This window comes from Phoxinus phoxinus (genome assembly GCF_949152265.1).
Source record: "Phoxinus phoxinus genome assembly, chromosome: 2".
Taxonomy (NCBI): Eukaryota; Metazoa; Chordata; class Actinopteri; order Cypriniformes; family Leuciscidae; genus Phoxinus; species Phoxinus phoxinus.
Window position 1 is genome coordinate 50,984,022 of NC_136877.1, and position 12,594 is coordinate 50,996,615.

The 12,594-nt window shown below is 39.4% G+C and overlaps 2 protein-coding genes across 2 annotated transcripts in view; both read right to left on the reverse strand.

The window, feature by feature from the left end:
• Window positions 1-12,594, reverse strand: part of LOC306992573 (uncharacterized protein) — an 868,003-nt gene that overhangs the window by 670,721 nt on the left and 184,688 nt on the right. The gene's annotated exons all lie outside the window — the stretch shown is intronic.
• LOC306994469 (C-type mannose receptor 2-like) lies at window positions 1,544-6,403 on the reverse strand (the record flags this gene model as incomplete). Its single annotated transcript, XM_079604983.1, has 4 exons — window positions 1,544-1,905; window positions 2,070-2,417; window positions 4,759-5,121; window positions 6,367-6,403. 4 exons carry the CDS (start codon window positions 6,401-6,403, stop codon window positions 1,544-1,546), a joined length of 1,110 nt encoding a protein of 369 aa, XP_079461109.1.

The window sequence follows — 12,594 nt, forward strand, 5'->3', positions numbered from 1 at the left end:
GATTGCTGGCTGTACAAGTTTATTTGAGCTGCTGTTTTTGACATGTTTTTTTTTTATGTATAGCAAAAAAGGATTCGATATTTTATACCCAACCTTCACTCATTTAACTCTTTCCCCGCCATTAACGGAAATTTCCGGCTTTTTTCTATATCACATGTTGAGATATTCATACAAATATTCTGGGGGTTATGAAAGTTTTGTGAAAGAGATCAAAAACGCTGGTGGGAAACAGATGGCTTAAAAAAAATGCTGGTGGGAATAGAGTTAATAAACAATAAACAATATTTAATTTAGCTAAGGGCAGATACTGTTGGTGCTCATTGATTCACATTCATCCAGTCATTTCTAATGTAAAGACATGATTAATACATGAAACTCAATATAAGACCGAAAAATACAGAGATCCTTAAAACACAAATGACGAATAAAAAAAAAAAGGCATTTCATTATTTGTGTTAATTGTTTCTGCTTTATCTTAAGAGCCTTTAAAAGTGTATCGTTTACAATTTTTCCGACATGTATGGAGACATAATACTATTAATTGACAACTGTGGAGAAGGCAGCAGTAAACTTGCTCACTGCAGGCTGTAAGATGAGAGAAGAAGAACAGTGTAAAGACTCAATTAGTCCTCCTTCAAACGGTGTTTCATGAACAACATGGGTGTTAGTTTATATCTATATTTCTCAGTGCCACCACAATATTATCAGTCCCCCTTTACTCATGAATGCATGGGCACATGGGAAGAGTCATGAACATGGAGACAAGTCTCTGTTCTTAAAACTTCTTCAGCTTTATTCCTGCACATCAGCCTTAATGTACTTGGTCAAAGGGGCGGTGTAATGATTGACCAATAGACATTACATTATGTCTATAAGACAAAGTTAAAAAGTCCATCTGCAAATGTGTCCAGATGTCCTGGAAGCAGATTTCTTTAGCTGGACAAATCCAGGTCCTCTATCTGGGTTGATTTTGAAGACACACACACACACACACACACACACACACACTTATATATAGGGTACATTTGATAATAAAAAGAGATGTTTTAAGACCAAACTCACAATCTAGGTTTAATCTCTTGTAATTAAATCATATCACATGACTCAATGTATCAATATTACACAAAGTACAATCTACTGAGCATACATGAACAGTTATAAAAACAATTGTTAACCAAAAACAGTTTCTGCGATCCGAGGAGCGTGCACTAATATTTTCAGTGGCACTTTTACATGAAACCGGAAACTCATGAATATTCATGTGCGATCCTCCCCGTGTCACCGGAAACCTCAGACACAGAATATTGCAAAGAGATTCTTAAAACACACATATATCATGCTAGTATTTCAAACATCTAAAGAATATTAAACATTAATGTTAGAAAACCTTTATAAGATCACATTACGGCATGATATTTAGCAGCACAACTGACACAATTAGTAGATTCACTCAGAAATGACTAAAGAACAAATCAAACCTATGAAAGTAAATAAGAAATAATGAAAAGTGAATGTAAGTAAACACACAAACGTCTTCTCACTCCTAAGATCTGCTGCAGATGAAGTTGAGTTTGTGAGTCTCAGGACGGCTGATCCAGCGCTGATCTCCTCCAGACTGAACTGCTCCTTTTCTCTTCTCAAGGCTGCAGTCTTCCGGTGTCGTTCCGTTCCCTGGAGCCCAGTTCTGATAGCACACGATCTCTCCGCTCAACCAGATCCACATGTTCATGCTGCAGAAGTTGTGTAAACCCAACCACACCGCCTCAGTAGACGCACGTTTAACCACATTCATCACCTCCTCCTGCATCTCTTCTGAATGAACCGAGACCAGATCCGTATAATTCTGTCTGCAGTATCTCATAGCTTCAGGCCACGTCAGATTCTCTCTGATCAGAATCAGTTTATCTGGACACAAAACACACCACAAGCAGAAACTAGAGAGAGACTGATCAAAAACAACATGCAGAACAAACACTGTGGAGGAATCTGTCATGTCAGACATGTAGCGTGAGCTTTAAGATATCTGGAGCTGATGGATGGATTGTGTGTGTTTGTGAGGATCTGCTCACCTTCATGACACACAAAAGGATATCGGTGGTTGCAAGAATCGTCATACCATTGACCCTGAGCGTTCTGAATGTACAGTTTTGCACAGTTTTCATTTCCTCCAACATTATTAGGTTCACCAGGAGCCCAGTCTCTGAAAGAGGAGTTACTCTGATCTGACCACTGCCATGAGTCTCTGAACAGACCGATCCAGACATCATTAGATATGTGATTATCAGTGATGAACTTCTGAACCTGTTGATTCTCATTCTGGTTCCTCACACTGACCAGATCACTGTGATTCTGTCTGCAGAAACTCTGAGCGTCTCTCCAGTTCTTCGTCTGATTGACAAAGACGAGTCCTGTGTTCACTTTAAGAAAAACACATGGAAACTTTTGGAAATGTTTGGAAACAAATGGAAAAGTTTGTTCATTATTCTTACGCTGCTTTCTGGTTTTTAATGTGAATAAGAGCAGCAGAAGCATCAGCAACACGTGTCATTCAAAGACTGTTTCTACAGCTGATGATATATTAAATATACAAATTATATTCATGATGATTTTGCTGATATAACATCAAGTATCCATTGTGAAATTTTGTGATCATTTTATTGCAACTATATTTCTCCATCATGTTTTGTTACACATTTCTCTAGAATACTGGATTCAGACACACAGATCTAAATGAGAGAAACGTCAAACAGATGAAGATGTAAAACTGCAGTTGAATATGTTTGTTAACTAGTCCTTAGAAATATGTCAGTGTAACCGAGCGAATGAGATGAGTGACATCAGTGAGCACCTATCAGCAGGGAGCCCTCCCTATTTAAGAGCTGGTTGGCTGTAGCTTGGGATGTGTCACGTCCGACTCCGCCTCCTTCTGTGTTTACAGCGACTCCTGTCTTCGCTAGTTTCCCTTGGCTTGTCTTGGTCTGTGCGCTCACTTTCAGCGTTCCTGAAGTCCAGCCGAACCGCAGATTATATGATTTTGAGTATCGGTGCCTGACAAACACACAAATAGTTTGTGTGTGAACGAATACATTGTGTGGATGCATCGTCCCCTTCCGGATTCTCCCTTTCGTCCAGGCAAATTGTTTGTCCGGCTGGTGCTATAAACAGCTGTTATAGCCCTGAAACCTCTTGCTGCGAGATTAAGAGAGCCGATTCTATTGCTCTGCTGGTGCTCCAGTTTACCAGACAACCTGTTGTCATCTGAGAAGATCGTGTCACTCCACGCATGAAGATCGTTGCTGTCTGGTTTTATTGACAATTTATTGATTTAATGTTACGTGTTTATTGACTTGCTGAGGCTGACGCTTGTTAGCCGTTAAAGCCAGAGCATCAAACCATCTGCTAGTGAGCCCATTGTGGGGATCGAGTTATTTATGTGTTGGTGCCTATCTTTTTGCATGTAATTGTATACTATTTGTGATTAATTATTCTTTTTTGTGATTTTTCTTTCAGGTGCTGGGGTCCACGGGGGGAGGATCTCTTTTGGTGGTGGGGTTTTCTTTGAACGGTTTGCTGTGACACCTATGAGGCTGTTTGATGGTGTGAGTGTTTTTCTGTGAATTAATTTAGTGATCCCTCCTTCCGTGGTTAACCTCAGCCCTGATAGTTGTGTTTTAAATTTTTGCTGTGTCTGTGTGTCTTTTTGCTGTGTCTTTGTGATAGGTGTATTGATACAGAAAAGGGTGTGTGTTTGCTGGTTTGGTTAGTTAAATGTGTGTTTTGTCTATTTGAGTGTTGTGTGGTAACCCAAACCCTTGCCAGTGTGGCTCCTGGTTGTTAGTCTTTTTATGTGAGTATCTTACTGTTTTAAATTAAATTTGTAATAACATTTTTGTACATTTTGTTTATATCCACGTCTCTGCCTACCTTTATTAGAGAAAGTGAACCTGAGTGACCTAATGATAATAATTTGAATGTTGTCCATATCTCCCGGGGCGAAATTCCCCGGGTGGCGTAGTCGCGAACTTTTTCTACTGGTAATTCAACATTGCCAGCGCCACATCAGTAAAAAAAAAATATTCAAAAGGTTGAATTGTAGACTAATAATACATACAAATTAATATTGTTGCAATAATAACACTCTTAGTGTTTGTCTTGTTTCTAGTCTGATTGGTTTATCACGTTGTAATGGACAATTTGTCTTTGTGAGTTCAGTTAAAGTTCATCTCAATGACGGGTGAGTTTTACAGGTTTGTGTTAAGATTTTTTTTTATTACAATCTGCAAAAAAAAAATGACTATCATATTTCTGTAATACGTGTAACAAGTGAACACAATACAATCCCACCAAAAAGACAAGAACTGCATTTTGTGCATAAATATCAAGATGGGGCAAGTTGTAGTACATCTATCATCTTAACATTTTATGCATTCATTAATTTATTACATTTTACAGTATGTTTGTCAATACAATGGTTTGATATTTTTTTTATTTAAAATGTACAGTATAACGTTTGCTGAAAATATAATTATATAGGCTCATAATGGCAGATTCCCACAGTTATGAACAACACATCAAAATGTGTTCAATATCAGTTTATTTTCTAAAATAAGTTGAGTCTTACAACTTTCCAAAGTATCTTCTACATTTATGAGCACATTAAAAAGTAGCAGCATTCAGTGTTGCATTAATTTTGTACAGTATATGGTGCATCTTTTTTACAAATGAATGTTTATTGAGACTGTATGGAGCTGCACTTACTGTTAGATGAACTGCAGATGAAAGTCAGGCTGAGACTACATGGAGTATCCTGCCATTGTCCATTTCTCATGAAAGCACACTCATCTCTGCCATCAGGTTGTCCAGGTCTCCAGTTCAGATAGAGCGCAGGTTCTCCTGAAGACCACTGCCATTTATCAACACTCGTCCTCTTCAGCCCAATCCAGATATACTGAACACCTCCAGTATTCACACTCTTCTTCAGCTCGTTCATGTCCCTCATGTTGTCAACGGTGGCCAGATCTGTGTAACTCTCTCTGCAGTGTCTCTGAGCTTCAGTCCAGTTCTTCCCCTCGTTTATAAAGTGATACTGATGCTGAACACATTCAGATACGGAGCAGAGAGCTGTGAAAGAGAGGGTTTGATTCAATTATTTTATTTACCCTTTAGAACCGAATGCGTCGTCGCCGACACACACCAGCGAGCTGTATTCATTGTACCGTAACTCTTCAACTGTTTGCACTATCAAAACCATTCATATTGCCCCTGACAGTAGACAACATGCGCTTTTCGGCAATATATGGCTTATTACGGTAATATCATGCTTTCCGTCAGCAAATGACTGCAGCTTTCTGGAAGAGCGGGGAGGAAGGATTTGAACCGAGAGATACGAAGCGCGGCAGGTTAGAGTGTTTTGGATTGCATAAAATAATAAAAGACACAAACAAATACATGGAGAAAGAAGTAGTAGACAGCAGAAGAGGGGATTGGGATGATTTTTAATGAAACATGGGAGGCGGATGGCCGTTACTTTTTCACGTATCTTTATGTGGTGTGTGCATGCGTATGTGTGTGTGCCTAATATGAATGGACGCATTTGTATGTGTGTGTGCATGAAAAAAAGTGTCCTAAATGAAAACTGTGCAACCCAATGTTACAAAAAAGACTTGTATAGTTGTATAATACTTAATTTTTCAACTTTAAAGTGTTAGTTTCTTTCGTTCATGATTTTTCTGTTTTTTTCTAAATAAAAATCTGGAAATTTATTCTCGTTTTTTTTATTTTTTGTCTATTTAAATTCTATTTACAAACTCACCACACACAATAATAGTCAATAACTGTAATGTGTTGAAAGCTAATCTTTTTCTGAAAAACATGACACCTTGCACATGAAGATCGCACATATGTGAAAAACACCCATTTTAGCTTCAGGTTCTAAAGGGTTATCAGGGTCAAACATGATGAAACTATGAAATTCAATTCAATTCACGTTTATTTGTATAGCGATACACAGCTTTACAGAAAATGCAAGTCCATATGTACATTTAGAGTGATCTGTTATCCACTTTAGACATTATACTAATTATAACTAACTCTCATTAGAGTGTTAGTAGACTGTAGACTGTTATGTTAGGGTTCGGGTTCAGGTTAGGAGAATAAGTTGACTAGTAGTTGCCAAGTTACTTATAGTCAGAAGAATGTCTAAAGTGGACTATCGAAATAAAGTGTTACCAAAATGTATTAATTGAAAGAATGTAATCATTTAATGCAGATACAATGAGCTCATTGAAGTAATAAATACGTGTTTGTTAACAAATGATTATGATCTTTAGAAAAATATAGCATAAATAAAACAACAAACACACTCACCAATGAGAAGAAGAATGAAATATAGAGTTTGGTCCATTTCTGAGGAAGAAACACATTGAAAAACTCAAACTCGTTTTAACATGATCATGTAATAAAACATCTTAGAAGCATAACTCAATTCACAATCATTGAGACAATATGAACATCTGAAAGTGTAATTGTGTGTGAAGAATGAACATGTTCTTACTTTAGAGGTCGTGTGTTTCTGTCCTGAGTCTGATGTTTCTGTCTGCAGATTTAAACTACGTGATTATTATATCTGCTCTCATCCCTTATTCAGCTCAACACATAATGTGTGTATTACTCTAGAAAAAGCATTTTTCTTCATAATTTGCATAATTTACATCCATTCTCTGTGTTGGTCATTATTGTTGTAATTCTTTGGAAACAAGTTAATTTGAATGTGAGTGAAGGATCTGTATATATATTGTATTTCCATAGCAGCTTCACAGGAAAAATCCACATCAGTATTTGCCTTTCTATCCTTATCATTTGTTTTCCATTGTTCACCATCAATACTTTCAGTGACCAATAGCATGTTTCTGCATCCCAAAAACAATATTTAAGACGCACTCCATCAGCACAATATCTCTTCATGTTTAATTCTGTCATGACCGCTATACTGTATGCACAAAATGTAATGGCCAAAAACATGTGCAAAGAAATAAGACATAAGACAACAGCAGCAACACGTAACTCCTTAATCATGGAAATCAGCAGGACTACATAAGTGACATCACTCACTCTTGGTGTGATGCCATCTCTCAGTCAACATTATAAAATGGGAAAATTTCTTCACTCGCATTACAAAACATTATTGCATTTAATTGGAGTGCTACTTACTTCTACTATTTTAAACCTATTTCTCTGTCTCTTTTTGAAAAAAGAGAAAAAAAAAGTCAAGTAAAAGGGGAAGGCCAAGTATGGTAACCCATACTTGTAATTTGACCTCTACATTTAACCCACCCAAGTTAGTGCACACACATTAGGAGAAGTGAGTAGAGAACGAACACACACACACGCACACACACACACACCCACAGAGCAGTGGGCAGCCATTTTTGCTGTGGTGGCAAAGGAGCGATTGGGGGTTAGGAGCCTTGCTCAAGGGGAACTCAGTCCTTTCCCGACAGTATTGAGAATCAAACCTGCAACCTCTGACTCTCTAACCATTAGGCCACGACTGCTCCATTTTTGCGGATGTTTGCTGATCATCCCTTTTTACACTGCATTACATATCATATTCGGACACAGCTATTGTGAAGGTTTGAGGCTGTGACTGCATCCGACACTGCACAATATCCCTGCAGGCAAGATCCGTGAAGTCAAGTGCAGAGATCGAGGTTGGCACAGTGGAGGTACAATCATGTTTCAGCCTAGCCCTGAGAATCATTGCACTTAGGGGTCTAGAATTGTTCCCAGCTTTAGTTGATGTCCCTGTTGGCTCATCAAAGCGTATCAAAGTCTCAATTCAAAACTTGTGTCCAGCTCAATTGCGATCTGATGAATATGCTGATGATCATCTGCATATTGAACCAAGTAAGGGTAGCTATGAGTATATCTCGGTTCTAGTCGACCACTTTATGCCTAGTTCACACTACAGGATTTTAAGCCCGATTTAAGCCCGATTTGCAAATCGTTGAGCTCGCCGACAGGTCGGGTTGTTATCGCGTGCAAATCGCGGGGGATTAGCGGCCGATGAACGCTCGCCAATCTGTTAGTATGAAAGAGCCAACAACGCATCAAAGACGCTCGCAGACGCCTCGCGGACGCGTCGCCGAGCCCAGAAAAATATCTAGCATGCTAGATATCTGGAGCTGTCGCACGACTCAAACACATGTGATGCCATGAGCTACAGCCAATCAGAGCAAGGCATGGGTTGAGGTCACTGGGAAAATACCGTTTATATACTGTCTATGGGAATTATTATTATTTTTTCCAGAGCAAATCATCGCGCAAACAGTTTGCAGCACTAATTTCTGTCTGACGTCCATATTCAAACAAAGACTCGCGTGTTGTGTACTTGTGTTCTTCTTCGCTGGGTAGTGGCGCGCGTGCTGTATTGCGTAATTTCCGGTTCGTTTTATCGCGTGATTTCTTCGTGATAAAACGTGGTTTGTAGACAAGGTAGAATCGTTGGCTGACAGAGTTGTTGTCAACTCGTGTAGTGAGTTACCTCCTGTTGCGGATCAATCACGTTGTGTCGTGTGGTGTGAACAGCTCAACAACTTGAACACTCCTGATTTCACAGAGAGCAAGTCATGTAGTGTGAACTGCACAGTTCAGCCCGACGTTTTAAAATCCTGTAGTGTGCACTTGCCTTTACTCGCTTTGCTCAGGCCTACCGAACGTGGAACAAATCTGGAAAAACAAACAGCTAATGGAAAGATTTTCTTTGACTTTATTCCACCCTTTTGGTTATCCACAAAAGCTTCACCATCATCAGAGCAGTGAATTTGAGAATAACTTAGTCCAACTACTTCAGCAACTGGCTGGCATTACCCATTCTCGAACGACCCCCTGTCGTTAAGTTATTACGTTTTTTCTCCTTTTTGGAAGAGCCCCACGGTTGCCCGTTGATATGCTCTTTAACCTTGAACCTGAGTCACAGACTGAGACCCGGCAGGAATGATCCGCAGAAGTGGGCTTCCCGGATGCAGGAGGCATACTAGTTTGTCACTAAAAATGGTTAAAGGTGCTCGGCAAAAGGGAAAACAATACTATAATTGTGGTGTAAGAGGAATTGTGCTTCAGCCAGATGATCATGTGGTTGTCCGTAACCTATCGGAGAGAGGAGGGCCTGGCAAACTCCTTTACTGGGAAAACTAGGTTCACCGTGTTATTGAAAGGACAGAAGTCGGTCCTGTATATTCGAATTCAAGCTAAAACTGGTGATCCATGCACTGCACGGCAATCTGCTTTAGCAAGTGAATGATCTGCCACTTGAGCATGACGGACCGGACAATCAGTCACATGTCTGATACCTTACTCTGCTGCGGAGGCTGGGGGAGGTGAAGCTCCGCTGGAGCTCGGGGGCTCTCTGGACTGCTGGGCGTGTTCAGTGTTGGTGACTACGCAGAACCTGCTGATTGCATCAACGCCTTCCTGACTGCTAAATATACAGAGTTTATGAAAAGGCTGTTTTTGAAGGATGTGACTGGGTATCGAGTTCAATACTTTTTAGGCACCGACCGAATTGCCTTGATACCATCGAGTATCAAAAAATGTGTTGTCGTTCGGAACCAAAATTAGACACCTAAGGGGTTAATCTCGTCAAAGTCAGTGAGCCAATAAGCATACAGCAATGATTGGCTGTGGCGCAGTATCAAGGAAAAATATTAGTTTACGCCGGTAACGCCCAGAAACGTTCCGGCTTACCTGTTGCCATCGGTGGAACCTCTGGAACAATTAGATGTCTGCATAGCTGGGAGAAGTTATAAGGATATTGACCTGGGAGTGGAGCCGGTTGCACAGCCATTGCATGTGGAAGATGTTACCCTGCGGAGGTCTGCATGTGCAGTAAAGTCAAAGGAGGTTTTCACATACAATCAGATTGGACAACCCACATACCAACCGTGGAGACCCGGCGTAAATGCAATGCATACCTGTGTACTGTACCCTATTCATGCTTACCATGTCATACCTGATGCTTGCCACTATCCTTCACAAGTTTTATGGGCATATTAGACTTAAGACATGACAAAATAAATAAATCAGGACTGTTGTCCTTTCATCAGACTGTTAATTCCTTAAAATACTTTATTATATTCTGTTCACACAGGGATGATCATATTTGGGGGCCCATGGCATATAAAAGATTGGAAACCCATGCATTAAATCATCGTGGACTTTATATACTGTATAACAACGTATTAGTCACTCTTAAAGATGATTATCACTCACACTAGATGATTATTATTATTATTTTTCACAGAATAAGGCCGGAAATATATTTTATAGTCTTGATTCAGTAATAAATAGCACTGCATTATTCAAAGTTCATCATTTTCATTTCTGTCAGAAAACAGTTGACTCTGTAAATCAAACATTTAGCTACTAAGGCTATGTTTACACAGAAACGATCTGAAGAGAAAATGCAAAATTGGCGTTGCGTTATCACTTTTTATTCTGTGTTTAGACTAGCGTTAATGGGGGGAATCTGCGTGCATATGGTGACGCAAAAGTGTGTGAGATTGGATGTAGTGTGCACTCCAGGCGGCAAGGTGGCAATGTGAAGCACTGAAAGTGAAAGAGACACTGATTCTGTTTTTCATGTTTAATACGGTAAAGCTGCTGCTTTAACCCTCGGCGCTCTTCGCGTGTCGCTCAAAAATGACAGATTTTTTTAGTTTTTTTTTGTCAATGAAATTAATGCTATATTTTAGTTTGATAATGTTTTGTTATTTTCCTGTACTGGCGCATGCCTGTGACGTAAACATGTACGCGACGCCTTCACTGTCTAGCAGACTTTTGCGTTTTTACCCTTTAGACGGGAACGCGATGGTGGAGTGTTTTTCAGATTTCCACTCTGGAGGGTGGTTTCACTTTTTTGCGTTTTTAAGCCCCAAAACCGCCGTTGCCGTGTTAACGAAAGGCACATCCAATAAAATATTTATTGAATATTTATAAATTTCTGTATATATATATATGTGTGTGTGTATGTATATATGTGTTTGTATATATATATGTGTGTGTGTGTGTTGTCTTTGCATTCTTTCTTGTGGCTCAGTGACACCTGAATGAAAGGTTCATTAGTATGCAGCATTAGCAGGTCTTCTTTGTCTCCTCAGGTGTGAATGAGGACATTATTCATGACCTTGTTGGATCATTCACGTCCACCTGCATTTTGCCTTTCCAAACAAAAAGTGTCTTACAAAATTTAAATAAATCTATTGTTTAATGTGAACGATTAGCCGGATGATTTTCAGATAATTGTGAAGTAAAAACTCTAGGCGACAACTCCATTAGTCTTATATCAGAAAATTTAAGTTTGAGTTTTTTGAATAACCACGCATAAATAATATTCTCTCAAAAATGCAAACATGTACATACATGTTGCTCACATATTATGATAGCCATGTTCGTGCTAAATAGAGTGTAATTACACCTTTGCCATTAATATGTTTATAAGCAACTGAAAAAAATACAAATATCAGGGCATGTCAAAACATCTCAATGTGATTTGCAGTAATTTTATTGAAATACACAATGTAGCAAAGAGACAAGGCAGACTAGGAACAGGCAAGGGAGATCCAGGAAACAGAGTGGTTACCAGGCAGGGCAGGCAGAGAACGTTCGTGAAGGATCCTTGGAAATACAGGCTGGGGTCGGAGAACCAGGAATAATTGGGAAGTTATAGAGATCGCTTGGAAATGAACGCCGTGGCAGAAACAAGACTTCGCAATGAAGGTGAGTTGGGAGCGTGCATATAAAGGGAGCTGAGAGAGTCAGAGTGAGAACAGGTGCGCTGATGATGGGATGGGACAGGGCTGGTAGATAATGAGTGTGAGGAGGTGGAAGATGGGAAGTGCAGTCCTAGTATTCAGGGGAAAGTGATCTGATGCCACCAGAGGGAGGCGATAGAGGTCGCTCTGTGACACTCAAGCACCCCAAAAACACAGACCCCAGAGGGTTAACTTTCTTAATTTATTTCACTTCTACAAAATCTGCCAAATGTCTTCTTAAAAACAAGACCAATCTTACATCTATATTTCAAAGCATTCTTGAATTACAACCATTTAAGTTCGGAATGTGTATTTTCATGTCTATTAAAAAAAAGGGGGGCGCTTGATAAGGGGTTAATGGAAAGATGAAAACACTCTCGACACCTGATGCCTCGTTCTGTTGTTACGGGCGCATTGCCGCGGCGAGAGTTAACAGCTGTTGCGACGCGAGCGGCCGCGTTCGTGTAGACACAGTGTCAGCCCATTCTGTATATAACGCTACGTTACAACATCTTGTCAGCCCATTCTGTATATAACGCTACGTTACAACATCAAGCAATATTCCAATAATGTATAGAATTATAACACTTTATATAGGGCCATTTTGCATAATGAGTAGTTTCACGTTTTGTACATTTTGCTGACAACATATTTAAAATAGTATTTAAGTAAAAGTATTGTACATATGTAATTAAACGTTTTCATTATGGTATTATTACTTTTACTTTAGTAAAATATCTGAGTCTAACTTTTTTATATAATGTGACCTAATAAAAAAACAAAG